The sequence below is a fragment of the Fundulus heteroclitus genome, chromosome 5, assembly GCF_011125445.2.
Source record: "Fundulus heteroclitus isolate FHET01 chromosome 5, MU-UCD_Fhet_4.1, whole genome shotgun sequence".
NCBI lineage: Eukaryota > Metazoa > Chordata > Actinopteri > Cyprinodontiformes > Fundulidae > Fundulus > Fundulus heteroclitus.
Window position 1 is genome coordinate 8,355,377 of NC_046365.1, and position 22,530 is coordinate 8,377,906.

A 22,530-nucleotide genomic window follows, 5' to 3' on the forward strand; every position below is an offset into this window, starting at 1 on the left:
AGGGAGCTTTATAATGCTGAAGTACAAATATGACCCAGAACAATACCCGATAAACCCCCAAGATCTGCAGTCATAGCTGTTAAACATGAAATAAAGCTACAACCGATGCCAGAGACATCGGAGATAAAGAGGGCGGGTAAATCAAGAGAGAAATGAAAGATGAACTACTAAATGACCAGCTATCAGAAGAGTTACAGCACACAGTTCCCATCCCTGTCAAACTATATAATTCACATTGCTGTCACTATCACTTCCTTGGGCTCATCTATCGGTGTCCTAACAGGTTGCTGCTGATGGATGCACTGAAGCCTATCGCTATCAGCCACTAATCTGACGTGGATTTGGCATCTGCATCCCATCTGGGATCATATCTCTTGGTCCATAACCCTTCTGTCTAAAATGAGCAGCACACATGGTTGTGCTTTTTTGTTGCTGACAGGTTGGTGAAATCTCATCTTTTCACCTGCACAACATGCACACAGGAAGGAAAGCTCTGACAGGGCTAGAACACTCTGGATACTGTGGCATGAAAAGCTGTTGCTTGTACAGACTTCACCCTTCAATAATAACCATGAGTTAAAAAGAGCAATTAATCACAATGGAAAACTACTAGTCACCTTTTAAAGCTAATGTTTCCATGTAACTTTGTGTATCTTTGTTTATCTGCAGATTTCATCCCTAGTGATGGGTATTGTTAAGGATTTATCGATACTACTACTACTACTACTACTACTCTAAAGATACTCCTTGTCGATCTGGTACTTTATCGGTACCATTATTGATACCTCTTAAAAATCAAACAAAAGGGGTAGTTTTATCGTCAATTTATTGTTGTCAAGGTGAACTGCTTAATATATTATATGATATTGATTTTAGGCCATATCGCCCAGCCCTACTCAGGACTTAAAGAGCTGTACAAATACATACTACAAAAATGGCCGATCAGGGTGAAGAGGAACCCTCTGCAGCATAGAGGGGGGCTGAGGGTGAACTGAAAACCACGGCATGTCGCCTTTGATGTTCTCCTTTTTTTAGTCTGTCAGCAGGTGGAGAACCTTTTCTTTGTAGGTTGCTGTTGTTCCATACACTTTCCATTTTTTGAATGATGGTATTCAAAGTATTCAGTTCTCTTAAACGTTTTCACATTTTGTCATGTCTTGTTTACATACTAAATGCATGTTCTCGGCAATGTGGGATGGATCATCTTAAAGTAGCGCAGAATTTTGAAATGGGACAATTTTTTTTTCAACATAAAACCTGAAAAGCGTGGCAAGTATTTGTATTCAACCTGGCTGAGTCAATACTCTATTGAAATACTCTCTCTCTCAATAACAGCTCCACGTCCTTTTGGCCTATGTCTATACCAGTTTTGTTGATGTGTACATTTTTTCTAAATAGCTCAAGCTAAGTTGATTGAACGAGAACTGCTGTGAAGATCAATTTTCAAACCTTTACTTAGTTTCTCCATTTCAATTTGAGGCACTAACATTGTTTGAGTGCTTGTGGTGCCCCTTATGCAATGGTGCCCTGGGAAATAAACCATATTGTCCATGTCAAAAACTGTCACTAGACATAAAACAGCAGCAGCCCTGCTGCAGATGCTTTTTTTTAAAGGCGACATCTCTACCTTCAATAACAAAACCGTATTCCCCTGTTACTGTTGTCAGTTATGAGAAATAAAACAAATGATGACCTTCTGTTGAGGATATTAGCATTACTTAAGTACAGTTCATTTTAGAAATACAACATATTGTTTGGATAGACAATACACTTGAAAATGAAATAAGAAAATAAAAGCCATACCATTTGAAGGGCTTTCATGTGTTTCTTTCATTTTTGCTTGAAAGACCAGTGTCACACTGAGCACTAGTTTATGTTCAGCCTCCTTGCTGTTGTCTTCAATCTTTACAAACTGTGGGGTATATAGCCTTTTTTTAGCGAGTTTAAGACCATTACCCACAGTACTAACATTTTTACTTTCTGTTACAAAATGCTGCAAGACTCAAGATGGATGCAAATAATGTCCTGCCACTGTGGGCAGCTTTTTTTATTCTCTCTAAGGTGACAAACATGATCACTTACTGCAAATGAGGTCAATTTGTGAATAAAATGAAACATCTTTATTGCAGTCATTAAGGTGCACTCCTCAGCTCTCCACACCCAGAAACAGACTAAAAAGGAAAACACAAGACTGTGTTGCACAAATCCTCAGGAAACCAGCGAATGAGAGGGATAAATATGTGAAGGAAAGCTCTAGATATCCTGCTGCATCACTGTGCCACAGGGTACGCTTTTACACCTTCAGAGGACATTTGACAACTCCTTCAACCAGACAGGAAGTTACTGACTAAAAGTAGATGTTTGACTGTTTGTTGCACCCTTCTGGGTTTTATCTGTGCCTGGGCTGTGCTGACACTTCTCCTTAGACACTATTTTAACAGTTTTTATGTTATCACCTAATCAGTGTTGCGCAACCACACGTTCATGACTGGTGTTGCTGTTTTGGAGAACTTAAAAGTTATTCAAGATTGATAAACTGAACTGAGCACAGCCCTCTCTGTCATCAGCGACCCTCTATTTGATAAGGTTTGAACAGAGAAGCTTTTTAGACAAACTTGTTTATGCAGTAAAGAGTGATGAAATGTACTCTTAAAGGGATGAGGTTGGTGAGGGCTGCCTCTTCCTGGATGTGTGTGCGTGTCTACTTGTTATTCAGGCTGTGGTGCACACGTACAGGATATCTGTCTCTGTGCAGAATTGGTATTGATAATGTGTGCCTTTCGCCATGCCTTAAACTTGAGTATACCATGTTTCACCTCACTTTATTTGTAGCAATATGAACTGAAGGCTTTTGCAGCATCTAAATTGCACCTAGTTGATGCAGGCAGAGAGTGCTAGTTTCCATATACAGCAGAGACAAACATGGGGTAACGAGATAGCAACTTAATGAAGTCACATCTAACTTTGCTCTCTGCGCTTAGAAGAGTTAGAGAGAGCCCAAAATAACAGCGCAGACGTTAATTTACGTGTCTGACGAGTAAGGATCTGGATTTTACCAGAGGGACACCTACCCCTGTGTGCTTTAAGGGTGTCTCACTAGCAAAGCTTTAAACGAGGAAAATTACGGTCAAAATTTTCACACCACTTATGCTTTCTGCCTGGAAAATATGTTAATCAGAGCACCTTTTTGAGTTTGGCCCTATTAAAATATAGTTTATCTAAGAAAAGAGAATACGAGAGAGTTGCAGAGATTTCAGCTGGCAAAGTCCAGGTTGAAAATGCTGGATGATAACAAAATCAATAAATACGCTGACACATGACGACACGATCTATATATTGCTACAGACATTATTTCATCAAGAGATTGATACATGGATGAGAAATGGTTTATGATGAGAGTGTGTTGGTGCTAAACAATTAGCACGAGTTAATTTAGTTTAATGGTGTGAACTGAACTCAGACCCCGTTCTTGATAATGGTGAGCTCCATCAGGAACACAAAGCTTAGCAGCTTTATCACATTTTGATGTTTTTTTCATTGTTATGGCATAATTAGTGATTATTATGTTTTTGTGAAAAACTATTTTAGAAAAGGTCATAGCCTGACATTATTGTGCAACAAACAAGTGTAATAATGATGAAACAATAGGATGATAATGAGACCATGGGTTATTATTAGGTATTATTTTGCTGTTCAATTAATTTTTTGAGCTGTGACCTTTTTAACTTTTGTTCGGATGTTAAGTATCTGCATGTGTGTTGAAGTGTATGTACTGTATCGCTTAAACATGAAAGCCGATTTCTTCTTAATTTATTATTCTCTCAGGTGTGAGACAAATGTAGCATAAATGGGATTATCAAACCGAATACTCCAGGTAACAGGATGAGCGTTTTTATTGGTTTTCCCCCAAAAAATTACAATCTGTTTCAGTTGCATAGAATTTGGTGGTTATGTTCACAGCTTTTCAACCTGAAGAACATAACTCGACTGTTAATGTATTCATAGCTTGCTCTAGTTTTAATATTTTTTTCCCTTGACTCCATTTTAGCTATCATGAGAAACAACGCATCCTACTAAGAAACTAGTTGTTTTAGTAGGATTTGTTCACAGTAGTTTTGACTGAGTTCCCAAAACAGGAACAAAATAGGTTTTAACAGGCATCATGTAACTTTGTTCCAGAGTCTACTAAATGAAATCAATTAAGGTACATGTTTGTTTGCTTTCTTTGTGTTTGTTGCAATGATCTTGTCTGGTTTTATGTCATTTCAAAGATTGTTGGTGTCCAATCTGCAGGTTTGAAATCCTGGACTTTGCTTGTCGCTCAGACTGACTTACTAATGTGATAAATGCACAGACTTTCTGACTTTTCTTGTTGGTAAATTTGAATATAGTAAACCAAAACTGAGTAAAAATACAGTTTAATAGATCATTGAGACTTTTTAAAGCGATATTCTGTGAAGTTATTAGATGTCTTATTACCATGAGTTTACAGGAAATTGAGGAAAATCTCTCAGCTGTGGTAGACTAACCAGGTAAGCTGTGGTAGACTAACCAGGTAGGGAGACGCCCTGTTTTAACTAATTTTTGTCTGTGGGAGACAATGCTATATATGAGAATATTAAATGCTGACAATTTTTGAAGAGACCATGGTTAAGTTGGTTGCACTGTTCTGAGCTTAACGTTTTTGTTACTAAATGAAATTGGGTTTGTAGTATCAAGTGTCTTTGTTGTCGAAGCGCAGATATTTCATTATATCTTGAAACCGGTTTCGAGGCATTGTGGCTTTGATGTGTGAATTCCCAAAGTCTTTGAACTACAAATCCTGCATGGCGCCAACACTCCCCTGTGCTGCCTTCATAAACAGAACTGCAATAAAAGCCACCAGCTCATACACACTCATTTTCCAGCCCTGTTCTGTTCTGCGACCCTGCTGGACTGTGCAGACTCTGATGGTCATCAGCACACCAACATCCACCAAACAGAGGAAGCTTTGGAGGCGACTTGTAGTTTTCCGTCTTGCAAAGCCATTTGGCTCTACAGCCCCGCTGAATTGATCTGCGTGGTTTGCTGAGAGCTGAAGTCAACCTCAGCTTTTTGCTGGGTGCACACACTGCCATCTTTAGCTGTCTCTTTCTGGTGTTTTGTCCATACCGGAAACCTTGCGTTTCTTGCTACCAGCAGAGTTGTTGTCCTCATCTGATGTAGCCTCCTCGTCTGTGCTGTCCTCCTCAATAACAACACAAACTTTCCTGTTTTTTCTTGGAGAAGGAGGGTTATCTGTTGCAGGAGGAGCAGCCACATCCTCATCAGATAAAGATTTGGCATCTGTGGAGTCTAACTCTTCAAATGTGAAGTCAACGTTTTCGCCATCAGAATCACCGTCTGACATGTCTTGTAACATAGCCGAAGCCTCCAAAGAGATCTCTCTCGAAAAAGAGATCTTAATCTCAAGGGACTTCCTGGTTAAATAAAGGTTAAATAAAAAAAAATAGCCGAAGCCTCCAAAGCGCTCAGTCTCCTTTTGGTACGCCAAGCCATGTTGATCTAGCTTGAAATCTTAATAACTCTGAGTCGATCTGTTGGGCCTATTTATTCTGAGAGCTAGACTTCACACCCACACCCACAACATTCCCCCCCCCCCCCCCCCGCCAAACCGGCTTTGCGCTGGAAATCACGAGCGTGCTGCAGCGGAGGAGAGATCGCGCTGAAGTGACTTGAGTTATATTTGCCCCCTAGTAAATAGGGCAGATGGTCATTATTGTATAAATATTTTTGCGTTCCTTCTCTAAAGCGTTCCAGCTCATGCAGCTATTTTCATTGTACAGATCAGTTATCGTCTGATCGCTGCGCTGGTGGCTCCACTGTCTGAAATAATTCTGATGTTGGCGACACTGATGACGTAGACCTAGTTATATTTAATTACAAATATGATTTTCCCCCCCTGCTCTCAGGTAAAAACAACAGAGAGGCTTGAGCTAAAATCGAAACTGAAGGGGGTGAAATGGTTCTCCAACGACAGCGCTAATGGGGCATTTACATCTGAAAAGGGATTCATGAGTTGTGAAGTACTGTTGGGGGGACTGGAGGCTGACGAAAATTCTCATATCTCTGGGCTTTCTAGTGTTAAATTCCACCATTAGGGCCAGGTGATGGGCCTGTTGTCATTTAACCTTGCGATAGTGCATTTCTTGGGGACCGGGATGATGATGGAGGGTTTGCAGCTTGGGGCAACCTTACAGCTCCAGAGACTTGTTGAAGATCTGAAGATTGGGGTCATCTAGTCAACACAGGCTTTCAGGCTGAAGGGGACATATCATCAGGTCCTGGAGGTTTTCTGGTCTATGTACATCTTTCTCAGTGATCTTTAGTGCAGAGTTGTTGGTTGGGGTTGCAGGTACTCCTTTTTTGTGTGAGTGAGGTGTGAATGGCTGGTTTTCAAACCTATAGAAGAAGATGTTGAGGTCGTTGGGGAGTCATAGGGCCATCCCAGCATAGGAGGATGGGCTCCTGAAGCTTTGTATGCTGTTTAAAGGCCTTCAAACTGTAGCAAAGCCATTAACTTTGAAGCTGCTTTTTAGGTTCTGGCTGTAGCTTCTTTGAATTGCCTTGATCTCTTTTGTCAGCGTGTTCCTTGCATGTGCCATTGCAGCTTCCTCAAATTTGGAGAAAACCTTGGTTTATTATTGTTGTATGTGGAAAGGTCTTGGTCTTTACACTCGGCATCACCAAAACTGATCTATGATGTCAGTCAATGCATTCAGGTCGGTAGGTGAAGCTTTGAAAACACTCCAATCTGTGCAGTCAAAGCAGGTCTATAACATCTACTTTGACTCAACAGTTCACCCCTAACAGTCCTAACCACAGGCTTTTTTTATTTGTGTATTATGTTGCAAATCCCTATTTATTAGTTTTTCAACTTTAAACATCACATCACAGTCACATATGCCGTATAATGCAGAGACAACAACAAAGCAAAGAAAAGAGTAACAAAAGTTTAAATTTTCAACACATGAATCTTCCCAACTAACGATAAACCCATTTTTTCCCAATTCTGTAAAATGCTACTTATCTTCTCAACAAGGGGGCAGTAGATTTTCCACCACTTTATTTTTTAACTCTGGTGTAATTTTTATTTCCCATTATTCTAAACCTGAGGGTAGCTATTTAAATTGCCGGTTTCCACTTATGGATGGCGGGCATCACTTAGAAAGAGGCATTGCCTCTGATTTACCCAAATTTATTTTGTAGCCTGAGATTTTAGAGAAGGAATTTATTATTCATAATACACGGGGCAAAGCTTCTTGTGGATTTGAAGTCAGTAATAGTATGTCATCTGTGTATAGAAACAATTTACCTCATCAACACTCCACTATATCTAAAGCTTTCTCAGCATCTAAACACAGCATGTTTTCACCAACCTGGAAACGTAATTCTACAGACATATACCTGCATACCTTGTCTGCTTATATCAGTAAGACCCAGAAACATTTAGCCTGGTGCTAGCTGACACTTTTCCACCGAAAGCCTCTGAAGATCAAACGTACGTTCTGCTGGCTACTCACTTGATGAATTAACCACACTTCAGACGGATGAAGTCGGCGACCCTCCAGAGACATGACTGTGTGTCGGTTGGTGTTCATTACTACATTCAGTGTCACTGGGTACGCCATTGTATATCGTATACCCTTCTCCCTCACCTTCTTTTTGATGGGGTCATATTTTCTACACTTCTGTAGAATATCTTTAGACAGATCCTGAAAGAAGAAAAATCCTCTGTCCTTCCTACGTCATCTTCGTCTTCTCCCTGGCAGCACATAAGACAGCCTCTCTAATTGTAAATCTAAGGAAGCAAACCAAGATATGTCAGTACTTGTCACCCTGTTGACTGGTTTTGTGGGAGCGCTCAATCTCTTAAATCCTGTCTGAGCTTGATGCTCAGGGAGTCAGCAAAGGAGCTTCTGGACACAACTGTCCATGTTACAACCCCCAAACGTTTTCTGGACTGCATCTTTAAGACTGGTCTCCACTTAATTTATGTCTATATTCCACACCTTTATATGAGTAACTCCCTTCCTCTGACACTGAGATCAGTAGACTAAGTGGTTTCTTTTAAAGGCCAGCTATAAATGTATCTGCTTTTGTTTAATTTTAGTCTGCAGTTTTATCTTCTGTTGTAATGAACTTTATGATTTTTATCATGAGAGGTGTATATAAATAAAATTTTACTTACCTACTTACTTACTAAGTCATAATTTTGTGAGGGACTTTTCGAATGGCTCAATGGGGCGCCACTCTAACATGCCATCTTGGACAGTGTGACCATAGCTTATCGGCTTAGAGGTTTTCAGTTTATTGCCTTTAAGTTGGAATGAGATGAAGCAGACATGTATCAGATAGTCCTAAGGTTGCACAGGGAACTGTGTGGTATGCTTCTTTCAAGACTGTGTAATAGTGGTCTAGAGTGCTTTTATTTCTAGTGGGACATTTTAAATGCGGTTTTTATTTTGGAAGTTAATTGGAGAGGTCTGTCTGGGTGTTTTTTCTCCAAGGCTGTTATCAGCCCAGCAAGCTGTTTTTCAGTCTCTGATGTTCAAGCTTGCAGTGGGATGTAAACACCAGTCAGAACCAAAGAGGGAAACTCTGTCCACAAATAAAATGGTTTACAGTCCATAAAAATGACTCCTGATGAGGTCAACATGTCTTCTGTAACATCTTTATTCCAACCTTAAGCAGACTCTACCTCCTCTCTTGTTTCCAATGCTGTGGTGTGCTAAAAAAAAAAAACTTGAAGCCTAGCATCAGAAGTTTGAGGTCCAGAATGAGTTTTACTGAGTCAAGTTTTGGCGAACAGGGTGTGGCAGATCCATAGAAATCTGGATTCCCTCTGCTGAGATGGACTTGTTCAATAGGCAGCAGCCATTTGAGAGATGACTAGGCTGGGGCGGAGCATGTAGTCACTGCTGTCAGAGCTTGACAAGTGTGCCTGACGGTTTCCCATGTCTGACCCCACAGCAAAACTAGCCACAACAGCAGTTTTATTAATAAGCAAAACAATATTGTTGCCTTTTTTGGACATTCTGGTATACCTTAATACAGTATTATTGCCCAACCCTAGTTTGCATGTCCGTATAAAGTTCCAAAGATGAAACCAGCAGTCTAGATAGAACGAGTGGAAGGGTGTACCAGTGACTCAACACACAGTCTCATTAGTAAATAACTGTATTATTTGTATGACTTAGACTTTTTATTATTTAGGAAAAATGAAGCAATATTACTCTGTCATCTTTGCTTTTTCTTGCTTTACCTTACTTTAACAGGGAATACCATATCTTCTTTCTATGTCTCTCTGTACCACTGGACTTAGCAACAGAAGGCCCATGTTAATAACACCCGTAACAACCTTTTCCATGAAGATGCCATCATTGTGTGTTCTTCCCCTCGTCTCAGCTTATCTTAATTTATCTCTTCTCCAATATCCTTCCCGTCCTTGTTTGGCCCGTTTTCTTAGATCTGCTGCTTGTCACCATCACTCAGTCATCCTCTCAATCTTCATCTAAATGCCCACTGCCTGTTAAATCTGCCCACATGGCTTGATTTGGACCCTGTCCCAAATTTGGGATCTGTCCTGCTCCCAGAGAATGTTTTGGACTGTGGCGATAAGAGCAGTGGATGTTGAGTAATTGGATGCACAAACAGGAACTAACCCAACTGAGCAGGGAAGCTTTTTAGCCCATTCATTATTTTATCCCATCGCACACGGCGCAAAACACACACTCACCCTTAAGAGGGCCTGATGTAACCTAATGTGTCCTGTCTGCCCCTGTGAGTCTGCTCTCAGTGCAGAAGATGACACCACTGACTGACAGACAACATGCACACAAATACACACTCAGAGAGTTAATAACCTTCAGGGTAAAACCTATTAAATATGCACAGATGCTAGATGACAACTTTCACAATCTAACGTGCATTCAAATGGGAGATCAGTCATGATCTGCCAGCTCACACAACCGGGGTTACAGGGAAATAGTTTTCATCAATATTTTCTATCCGAAGTCTACATGCATTCATCACGACAAATCTCAAATTGATTTATGGGCTCTTAATAATTTATTTGAATGATTCATTTTTCAAGGAGCAATGAGTAAACTCCAAATAATGGCACTAACTTCAATGTAAGGATAAGAGTTAGAGATGTAAAAGTTATTTATTTATTTTGATTCATTTCACACAAGTACAATCATATACCTAAACTTTTACAAATATTTGAATAAATGTATCTTAGCAAGTTCTAGAAAAAAACGTCCCTTATTGTATTGACTAACCAGCTTCTGGGATATATCTGTCTAAAAATCTGAATAGTTTTTTTCCTAGCATGGATTTTAAGTGTAGGGCATGCGTTTTCAGTAGGATTTCGGTCAGGCCCGATACAAAAGCTTCATGTTAGCCCTCTTTGTCCATTCTAAAAGCAGTTCTTTTGTTTATGGGATAAATGTCCTTGTGGAACACCTGACTGTGTCTCGGGTGAAACACTGTTTGAAACTTGGACATAATTGGGTGTTGTGAAAGGACATTGATCCCAAACAGAAACCAAATCTAATTTTAGAAAGGAAAAAGCAAAACACTACTAAGGTTGTGGAATTGCCAAAACCTCAGCCCTATTGAAAATTGATGGACTAGTCTTTAATACTTAGTCAGTACCAGGCAGCCAACTGATTTAAATGAACTTGACCATGATTAGTGGTTAATTATCTTGCAAGAATTATGCTAGAAAGTTCTCGATGGCTATAAAAAGTTTTTGGCTTGCAAAATAATAATTAAACTCCTTGAACTTTTCCACATTTTGTAACATTACAACCATAAACATAAATATATTTAAATATTTATAATATATAATACAATAATATATTTAAATTTATATTTAAATATAAAAACCAACACAAAGTGGTATATACTTTTGAAGTAGAAATAAATTGTACATGATTCAAAACATATTTTAGAAATAAAAACATGAAAAGTGCGGTGAGCAAAAGCATTCAGCCCTCTTTTCTCTGAGTGGTACCAATTGCCTTCAGAAGTTGCTTGATGATTGCTAATGACTGAATAGAGTCTAATCTTAGTAAAAATACAGATGCTCTGTGACGGCCTCAGAGGTTGATTAAGAGAATATTGGGGAGCAAACAGCATCATGAAGTCCAACGAACACAACAGACAGCTCAGGGATAAAGTTGTGGAGAAGTTTAAAGAAGGCTTAGGCTATAAAAAGATTTGCCTAGCTTTGAACATCTCACGGAGCACTGTTCAATCCATCATCTGGAAATGGAAAGAGGATCTGTCCACATGACAACTATTAGTCATCCACTGCACAAATGTGGTCTTTATGAATGAGTGGCAAGAAGAAAGCCATTTTCAAAACAAAACCACAAGAAGTCCCGTTTGTCAGAAGTCATATTGGGGACACAGCAAACATGTGGAAGAAGGTGCTTTGTTCAGACAAAAACCAAAATGTAACTTTTTAGCCAAAATGCAAAACGCTGTGTGGTGGAGAACTAGTACTGCACCTCACTCTGAAGACACCATCCCCACTGTCGAATATAGTGGTGGTAGCAACAAGCTCTGGGGTGCTTCTCTTCAGCAGGGACAGGGAAGATAGTCAGAGATGATATGAAGATGGATGGAGCCAATTACAGGGCAATTTCGGAAGAAAACCTGTTGGAGTCTGCAAAGACTTAAGAGTGGGGTGCAGGTTCACCTTCTAGCAGAACCACAACCCTAAATATAAAGCCAGGGCTACAATGGAGTGGTTTTAAATAAAACATATGCATGTGCTAGAACGGCCCAGTCAAAGTCCAGACCTAAACCCATTTGAGAATCTGTGGCAAGATCTGAAAACTGCTGTTCACAAACGCTCTCCATCTAATGTGACTGAGCTTGAGCTGTTTTTTGCAAAGAAGAATGAGCAAAACTTTCTGTCACTAGATGTGCAGAGATGGTAGAGACATACTCTAAAAGACTTGCAGCTGTAATTGCAGCAAAAGTTTTTATTTTATTTTAAAACAATCATGTAGAATTTTCTTTCTTCTTCACAATTGTATACCACTTTGTGTTGGTCTTTCACATAAACTTCCAATACAATAAATTTATGTTTGTGGTTGTAATGTGACAATATGTGGAAAAGTTCAACGGGTGTGAATACTTTTGCACCCAACTCTAATTGTAAAAAAAGTTGAATGCTATATCATCTCTCTACCCCCCGAAAAAGAAGTTAGTAAGTTTGCTGGTGTGTGTGAGAGAGCGGGTGGTGGGCCAATGCCCATCATAGGCCTGCAGGGGGATAATTGCTCGTCAAAGCTTCTGCTTGAGTCATTACCACAGTTTTAACCTCAGAGCCTCTCGCAGCATGCCGCCTGGAGCGGTGCAACCAGTGACAGTACAGTGTGTCATTAGTGACACAGGCAGGGGTCACATGAGTGTCAGTTTGTCTATTTTAGTCTGGCTTTGATACTAAGTTATGTTGCATGCAAATAAATCCTGAAAGTTTATTATGCTTGTAAGTTATTAAAAAAAGTTTTAAGAGGCATCTGGTAGGATTATCATTAATGACTTTGTGTGGCTTTGTTATAATACCATAGGATGCAAACAGCTAAAATGTAAAAATCAAAGTTTGTTGAATAAAGTTGTACAGATAGACTGTTGTCAAAGCACACGCTGGAGTTAAGGAGCAGGCAAAAGGCAGACTCGGTCCAAATCAGTCAACGACAGTCCAAAGTCTGCAGGAACAAAGCAACGCAGTCAGAAAAATCAATGTGCACAATACAAAGTAGACACTGACAGGTAACAGCTGAACTGTCTGACACACAGTTGCGATGTACAAAGACTTTCTGGCTATTCTGAACTGAAGGCCAGTGGGTTGTATTTTCCACAGTGACTGAGGAATGGTAGGCTGCAGGTGGGGCTAAAAGACAGGACTGAGTAAGACGGCAGGAAGCATTGAAACAGAGAGAAAACAAAGCAACGCTATGTGTGTTCAGGCGACGTTTAGTGTAGATATATTTCCTATTAGAAAATAAGCTGACACAAATAAATGGGGAAGCTAAAAACCTTGAGACAACATGTATTTTTTTATTTTCTGAAGTTTACAGAATTTACACAAGAGTTGGTCTTACAGGCTGGGAAAGGCATGTGCCTTTACTTTATCATTCTATCCTCTTCCTTGTTGTGGTTTTCATATTTAAAGTTATGTGTGCATCTGTTGGAAGGAGCAGCTAAGCAGAGCTATGAAATACAAAACAAAAAGATAACCTTAGCAAATATTAGCCACTTTATTTGGTGTGGACTCCCTTTATGTGGTATTGGCGTCAGCAGATGGTACTGATATTCAACAAATAGTCAGTTACTTTTGCTTTTAAAATCAGGTTTCTATCATTAGTTATGACTATTTGATGTCCTGTTTTTAATATATTTCAAACTTGGAGGCAGTGTTTTCTTTTGTGTGGTTCTCATTTTGTTAGTTTGATAGTGCCTTAAAGATGAACTGAATCTAAATCTGCAAATATTGACTTAGCTGGAACACCATTTAGTGAGGCTTGTCTACGAAACATTCAAGGGACCGATTTCTCTAACCTCAAACTTGAATAACTTGTTTTTAGCCTTTTTGTCAATAACTGCCAGAGTGGGCTTCTTTTGGTGAGCGGAAATGCCTGATGTATAGTGAGCCACGGCTAGCTAGAACAGAATGATAAACAACCAAGAATGCCGTTGCTCTCCAGTTCTTTAATTGTAGCCATGGAAGAAGAAGCCTTCTTTGAACACGAAAAAAATTTGAGAGTATAGTGGGTATTTAACCATACCATTATAAACCTGGATCCCTGGAATGAAGTGAAGACTCGTCATATTCGGACGCTTTAGTCTGTCTGCTCACCAGCTACACCTTGCTCTTCAATACATATCCACTTATATTTGTACCTGTATGTATCTCCCTTGTTGTATGCTACTTGTTTTTTTTATCTGTAGAATTCTTCTCTCCATCTGCCTTTTCTTTAAAAATAAAAATTGTCCGGTAAGGTCTTGCTCCTGGCAAAAGCTCCTGCTGCTAATTGCTAGTTATCATAGTGGTAGTCCTTGGACAAAATGTGTACGTTTTATGTCAATTCAAACAATTAATTGCAACGGACTGCACTATGTTGAACCTGTACACATCCAATGGCTGTATGTCATTTATTTTCAGTGGATCACCTTACCTCACACACCCGAGTGGTCACAGAAATGCCAAACACACCAGAAGCTTTTTTTTCAATATTTTATAGTTAAACTCTCTCATAAGTTCAGTGTTTGTTGGTGGACCAAGTTGCAGACAAGAGCTTTGGAACTGCAAGGATGAAGTGAAGGATTATTTATCATGGAAAAAAATAGCAAAAGTGTACAAACAAGGCTGACGAGACAAATACCAGGAATGTAACCAGAAGCTGACCAGAACAGGGGTAGCATAACAGAGGATCCGACAAGGAGGGAGAACAAACTGGCAGGTTATAAGAGTGAGAAAACAAAGGTGAAGGCAGGCGAGAGCTATCAGCACAGGTGAATGTCATAACAGTAATGACCTGCAGGAAAGGGAGAGCAATGAGTTGGCAGGAGACAGAATAGAATATAAACATATAAATTGAAGAGAATAAATTATATGAAAAATGAATAATCTCCACGAAAGCCCTCACCATTAACAGTGTTTTTAGAATCATCTCTTCTTTTATCATGTCACTATTTGTTGCGTAATGCCCTCCGCATTTCTGTCATCACATCCTCGCCTTGTGAACACATCAGTGAGTTTTGGTTGAGAGGTTGACTCTGCTCCGCCATGTAGCCTGGCTGAATGGGAGCTATTTAGCTGACGATTTAAGGAGCTTTTTGTCTTTATTATTTATATTTAAAAAACAGATACGCATAAAGAGCATTTTGCATCCTCATTAAGCAGTGCAAGAGTGATCCCACACGGACCCCATTTTGACCGCTTCATATTTTGTTTCTGTCACTAATGCTGTGTGGCTCCATTTTAGAATGACCTGCAGCGCCCTCTGCTGGATGAAGGCCATACTACAAAACTGAAAGAAGGTCTAAGCTTATCAGTTAATTGGATGGAACAAACTTTAATCTAATTAACCATTAATCGACAATTAATCATAAGTCTATTATTTGTTTACATCTCTACCTTAAAGCAATTTTCAGTTTACCTTAGAGGCTGGGAACAGTTCAGAGTCTGTGCACTTTTCAACAGTGTGTTTATTGATAAAGTTGAGCTCAGCCCTCTACCTGTCACTTGCAGGGCCCTTAATAATATCAATTAAGGGAAAGCCGGTTTCTTAAATTGTACATGGAGGCGGGATACTATTCACCAAATAAGTGACTTCTGACTGCAATTGTTTAACTATATTTTATTTAGGTGGTGGGGCTGAATATATTTTTTAGATGTGTAGTATTTAGGGCTGGAAAATTAATCGCGTTTGCAATATAATCGCAATTTAAAGAGATTAAATTTCCAAATCGCAGAGGTCTGCGATTTTTGGTTACGTAACAATTGAACCATCAGAAATGATCTTTAGCTGTCTGTAATATGTCCAAAGTGGTAATGCCCCCACATGAAAAGGGAGAGAGTTGCAGCAGTGAGATAATGCCATTTTATTACTTGTTTTAGAGTTTATATAATCAATAGTTTTTTTTACCAGACAATTTCAGGAATCTCACCTTAGCATTAAGTTCCAGTCAAACTGTGTAATACACACCAGACTTGTTTGTTGGTTGCACTTCATGTTCAACAAGGATTGATGTCCAACTCAACAAGCTCTTCTCTTGAATAAGAATATTCTGATTAATAAAAATGCTTTAAATAGTCCTTGTTTACAAACATCTTTATGTACAGGCTATTTTTTGTAGCTGGTGGTTAATGCAGAGAAAAGTCCAAATTAAATTGCAATTTTGGTTGAAATCACAATTTAGATTTTTGGCAAAATCGCATAGCCCTAGTAGTATTGAAAACCAATTATGCCCTACTTCCTGTTGTGGTTGTAACGTGACAAATTGTTGAAACTGTTTAAGGCGTACAAATACTTTAGCAGTGCACTATATTCATACACTATAAATGTATCAAGCTGCTGCCCACTCTATGTCTTGTATCTCTTTGAGATGTCAAGGTTTTGTAATTTGGATATGTTTTCTTGAGAGAACCTAGATGTAAAAACCGTCTGAGTCCTGCAAAACCAACAAAATCATTGACTTGCTGTGAACCTTCTGACACACTGACACTTTCACACTGATCAACAGACGGCCGCACAATGCGCCTTACACTGCTGACCCCAGTGAATCATGCTCGTCCTGAATGACAGCGTCACACGTCTGACCCCCGCTCCTCCGTCACACACGGATCGAGTCCACCTGATGCATTACGCAATGGATTATGATGGATTAGAGATCTGGCATTCACAAAAACACAAAACACTGTTCACTTTTACTGCAGGGCAACGTCATTTTGTTTGTCTTCGCAGGCCGTCAATCAGCGCTGCTTCAGCATGATCCTTCCTTATTTTGTTTGTTCGACACATTTGTCACTGTTAGCTTTGGTGAAAACAGTTGCATTTGTCACTATTTGCTTTGCACAAGTGTGACTCTGAATGTGTTTCTATGGTAACATTGTACATTGCTCCTTATGTGTGATCCCTTCTGCTCTTCATCTTCCATCTTTTTGGTCCATTGAATCTAGGTGGAGGAGAATTGTGGTGAATGAAGCTAATTAGATCAAATGGTTATAAATATATATTAGTGGAAGCTTGCCCTTTTTATTAAAGCTTCAGGTTGTTTCAATTTAAAATGAGTAATGCAAAGGAGGTTGACTGAATGAACCCAGAAACGACTACATGTATATTTCAAAGGGTTGTTTGTGTTTGACACAGAAACACACGCTTATTTAGATTTATGGTTTGAAGATGGCAGTGCACTGCGTTCTAACTTCCCACTCAGACACAAGCACACATGCTAGCTTAACTAGATTTAGGAGGATGAGCCCAGTCTGCTGTGGACATAACTGTGAGAGAGATTTATAGCTGTGCAGTCACAAACACACATGAGCACACATACACGGACACCTCCAATAGCATTTACTCATTTTCTCAGTCAAGTGAATCTTAGTTTAGCATATAGTTTAGTTTGATCTCCTGACAGCCACCTACAGCTACTGTATTTTCTTCTAATGACCAGGAAGGGCATTCGGGACAACCCCCCCCCCCCCCCCCAAAAGTATTTATTTTTAATTTTTTTATTTGTACATTTTCTCAAAAGGCTAATTTCAACAAGGTTCATTTTCCCCTTTGCCTATCAGAAAACCTATTTCTACCGCTGTCCTTTTGGGATCAAAATAAATTGTAAGAATCTAAATCAGTATTATTCGCCAAGTTTCTCTACACAAACAAGTAATATGACTTCAGTTCCACTTTGCTCCCAATGGTGACATTTTAAATATGAATATATGAAAATGAAAAATAGAAAAAAAAATTTTTTTAAATATATATGTATACAGCTTCTTTACAAAAGAGTAAGACAAGTCTGGATTAGTCTAAATATGCCTCGTATTGATATGGGCACGCTGAGTGTTCATCAGATGTACAGGGGAAGAAACTGTCTCTGTGGTGACTACTGCAAATTGTGTTGTGTAGCATCAGCTTGAAGGTAAAAGCCTAAACAATTTGTGTCAGGTATATGTGGGATCTGCAGATATGTTAGTTACCCTTTTCCTGACCCCAGACCTGTACATGTCCTGGGTGGCGGGAAGGTCAGCCCCTGTGATCCTCTTTGCAGACCCGATTGCTCATTGCAGTTCTTACCTGTCCTGTTTTGTGCATGAGCCAAACCACACAATGATGGAAAAACAGGACAGACTAAATAATAGCTGTATAAAAGATGACCAACAGCTCCAGAGGTATGTTGTACTTCTTGAGTTGCTATTAGAAGCACAGTCTTTGCTGGACCTTATTTTGAAAGGGTGGGTTCTTGGTACCAAAAGTAATTCACAGCAGACATAGCTAGGGCTCAGTGATATGGGCTAAACTTGATATACTCAATAACAATAAATGGAAGATAATGGATGATCACAAAATCCCAAGGAAATAAACTATATTTTCATGAGTTATCGTGACAAATCATGAATGTTGTCAAATGCCATGTATAATTTTATTGTATAATATTTTCTATAGATGTAGCGCACTCTTTTTCCATTGTCTTCTGTTTAAATCCTTGTTTGGCTACGTTACTCACATGACATTTTTATTTATACTTAGTCTGTCTAAGCGTAAGTGTAAGTCTGAATAAAATACATAGACGATTACTTTTTATTAAACCCTAGTAACACCAAACAACTTCCTATGAGCTCCACTCATCCATCTGGGACAGATCCATAGGAATGGCGTTCCGAAGGCTGGGCCTTATCAAAAATCCTTGCATATGATTGGATAAGCCACTTGTCTGTCATCTTTATCGACGTGCTATTTCATCCACTCACACCAAAGCTAACCCGTGACGCTGTGAGAGCGACGCAGGAAAAAACAAACCTTTTTTTTTTTAAATGTGTTTGCGGCTCTAGTGGCGTTTTATTGACGGTGAGCTGACAGGAAGAGGGGTGAAGACAGGCGGCAAAGCGCCACGGGTCGGAGTCGATCCTGGGCCGACCGCGTTTAGGACTAAAGGCCTCCTAATATGGTTCGCGCTAACCGCTCTGCCATGGGAGTGCCCCGGAAAACAAAACTTGCCAAATCCGGTCGGGAGAAGGGCGAAAAAACATCGTTTCCACCAACAAAAGCCTTCAGAGCCGTTCTCTGATGTTCTTTTAATGAAAAAATATTAGGTAGATTGGAGAACACGGAAGAAATAGCAGCATCAATGTTAACGCTTGCTTCCTCGATGCGAGCCGCCATTGTTGTCTGAATCAAAACAGCTTCACGGTCGCTTCTCCACTACGTCACATCTATGAAACTCCAGCCCTGCGTCCTGATTGGCTAGACAATAAAATTGGTTGGAGAAATCACTCTCTTTGGGACAGGTCCCAGATGGATGTGAGTGAAGCTAGGTGGAGCGAAATCCATATGGCTAGAGTCAGGTTAGGTCTGCAGACGCTAGATCTGTAAATCTCGGTTTTTAGAAGATATACATGACCAAAGATGTTGTTTCTGTCCTACATACTCCCCTTAAAGCAAAATTAAGTTGCAGTTTGACTTTTACTGGTTTGACTGGCCGGACGAATAAAGAGCAGTGCTCCTGTTTAGCCTTTGTTACAGTGTAAATGCTTTGGGCTAGATGCCCTTTTCCAGAACTCATTTAAGATAATGTTGTAGAGCAAAACGGCTTTTCTCTTTATGGGAAGATTAGATAGCTTTGGCCTGAGGAGCTTTCATTGTGTTTCTGTCCTTAATAGTCTAGTCAGCTGTGAGCTCTTTATGGGGGATTTACAGGGGAACAATGCTCTTGACTTCACACATTTCAATTATTTATCATTTGGCGAGCTTTGAGCAGCATGAGAGAAAGACTGGATATGGCGCTCATTCAAAGAACAGACTGAGAATGGAACGGGCAGTCATCAGAAGATGTTAGGGTCATATTTATATCGATTAAGATTGATTTACTGAAGGGTCGCCCTGACAAGGCTCAGATTAATGCTACATCTGGATAAGATGCAGGTAGATGCTGGTGGTCAATATCAGGAAGCCTGGCTCAGCTGTGATACATGTTATATCATGAGTCAAAAGCAGAGAATATGATCTGGTGTCAAGCTGGCGCAGTATGTTTGTACGCTTTTGACTCATCCTTTGAATAACGATGAGCAGGTGGATTCTCAACATCTGAGGTTAAGTACTGAAATCAACTGCTGATTTCAGGCAGGAGCAGGAAGTCAGAGGATGACACAAATGAGATAACTATGTGCACTTGGTGTCTCTTCACTGTTTATTCTCTTTCCCCATCCCCCACCTTCTTTGGTTGTCTGCGCTTATTGAAAAATCCAGAGTGAGGCATGCTGTTAAGTCTCCTCCAGCCCTCTCTGTTCAAAGCCTAATGCGTTTCCCTTAAATATTTCAATATATTCCTCTTCTGTTCTGCAAGGCTGAGTACAAGTTCTCCGTCAGCTGGCGCCCACATAGGCAGACTGCCACTAGGAAAATCCTTCTACTGGTTTGATGTCTCAGGATGCCAGAGAAAATTTCTGAACAGTGACATCAAAAGGGAGAGCGATAAGGCAGGAAGGCAGGGGTTTTGGAGCGATGCAAGATGATAGCTACAGCCTTCTCACACTAAATAATGTTCCATGGCTATATGTTCTTTTTTCTCATTGCGTGCTGTTATTTACAGTACTTCCTTGTAGATGTGAGAAGGCATGATGGCTGATGCAATGAGAAGCCAACCTGGGTTTTTTTTTTTCTCTCACCCTCATTTCAGTGATTCTGCTTCGCAACATCTGATGTTACAAACACTGATGAAGCTCCAGCAAATTCTAGTCAGCACATGCAATAACACCTGTACCATTCACTTCCCTCGTTGAGAACCGTTATGTAAGACAATAACTCGTGTGCTTCTGTGTGTGCGCCCCCTTGTTAGAACCTCCGATGGCAAATCTAGTCTTGCGGCACTACCATGTGAAGTCTTAATGCTTCATTGAGGTTGCACACTGCAAAAAGGGAACGGAAAGTATGGAAAATGTTGTTGAAATTAGTGTATTTGTCCATGATTTGGGCAGGTAAATAAGATTATCTGACAATGGAATTAGAATTATTGCCTCTAAAATAAGATAACTATATATATTGTACTTGAAATAAGATGATGTAGATGAATTGTTCCTATTTTAAGTGCAAAAATGTTATTGCATTGGCAGATAATCTTACTTACCTGTTCAAGTCAAGGACAAATACACTAATTTTAACAACACTACTTACTTTTATTCCCTTTTTTGCAGTGCAATATGCTTACGGCTACAAATATTTTGCAAAATGTCCTATCAGAACGGCAAGTAAGGATATATCCAAGAGCAGATTGTATTGACCTAAAGGTCTCAGGGTTGTCGGTGCAGTAGTATCAACTCATTGATATGGTAAAGATAAATAATTATTTGCTCTTTGTTCTTGTTCCAGTTGCAGAACCAGTAACCGGAAGAGCCTCATCCTGACCAGTACTTCCCCCACCCTGCCAAGGCCTCACTCCCCATTGCCCGGACACATAGGTCAGTTTGATGTATACCTGCCTCTCAATACATGAAGTTTATCATCTCATATATTGTAAACATCAGCATATCCTGGGGAAAATAAAAATCTTCAACAGAATTTTACTTCTACTGTCTGATTGAACTTTTTTCAGGCTGAAATGATCGTACAACCTAAAACTGAAAACAACACTCGGTGCTTAAGATTGAATTTAATTTTGAAATGTATACATACTTAACTATAGACATCCACCCACACCAGTATTTAGACACTTATCCCTTTGCATAATGCACAGAGACGACACATTTTCTATAGCCAGCAGCACACTTTAGTCATAATTCTGAAAACATACTTGACCAGCCTTCATGGAAGAACTGGAGGAGGTTTTCAGTTTCAGGAATCAGTTTGTTTCCAGACATGGACTCTGCTTTATAAAACGTAGTAAATTAAGTGTCTATGATTGAGTTCAGTGCCCTTCAAGAAGCATAATGGTAGCCTGCTTTAGCCATTTCAAAACCAGTTTTGAAGTGCATTTGTAATTATTGCGTTGTTGGTCCACCCAGATGTGTCCAAGTTTCAGTCATCTGGCCCTAACTGTTGCCCCTGAGCAAAAGAAATTGGTCTGAATGTTTAAGAGAAACCAGGGAACCACCATAAGCTGGAGGATGGTTGTACACCAGTGTGTGCTGTTTACAGTCAAGTGTGTATAACATCTGTCTGGACTAACGGATGCTGACTGAGCAACAAGTTGCTGCTCCAAAACTGACATCTTTACCCAAAACAGAAATTTACAACTCATCAGATGGACAAGCTAAATACCTTCTGAAGCAAAGTTTTATGAGGAGAACTGAGCAATTTGGCCACAATGGCAAAAACAATGTTTGGAGGAGTCAAGAAAAGACTTGAAACTTAAGAACACTAATTTCACCTCAAATTAGCCTCTAATTATTTGAAACTTAATAATAAATAGTGTTCCCACACAACTATGATCTCAAACATACCTTAAAATAGGGCTGGACGATAATTGAATACTATATTGATTGATAGACATATATCAATGATAGAAAAAAAGGGGTAAATAAAACGTTCAATAGAATAATAGTTTTCCTTCCTTAAGCTTTCTAGCCATGGAGGTTAATATTACAGTCATTACATCCTCCCAACCAATCACAAACGCAGACTCAGGAACCAAGCTCCGATTATGTAGCGATAAATATTGTTTATTAATAAAATCTAAAAATGTTTAAATTTAACATATTTATTTCCCTATATATAAATTTGACTGGGTCTGCAAAGAACCTTATTGAAT

At 39.5% G+C, this 22,530-nt stretch overlaps 1 protein-coding gene across 6 annotated transcripts in view; it reads left to right on the forward strand.

Annotated features, from left to right (window-relative positions):
• Positions 1-22,530, forward strand: part of LOC105916145 (microtubule-associated serine/threonine-protein kinase 1) — a 116,540-nt gene that overhangs the window by 36,902 nt on the left and 57,108 nt on the right. For all 6 annotated transcript variants that reach the window (XM_036136816.1, XM_036136814.1, XM_021309496.2 and 3 more), the window contains one exon: positions 21,153-21,241. In XM_036136816.1, the coding sequence (XP_035992709.1) occupies positions 21,153-21,241 (89 nt within the window). The remainder of the gene's footprint in view (positions 1-21,152; positions 21,242-22,530) is intronic.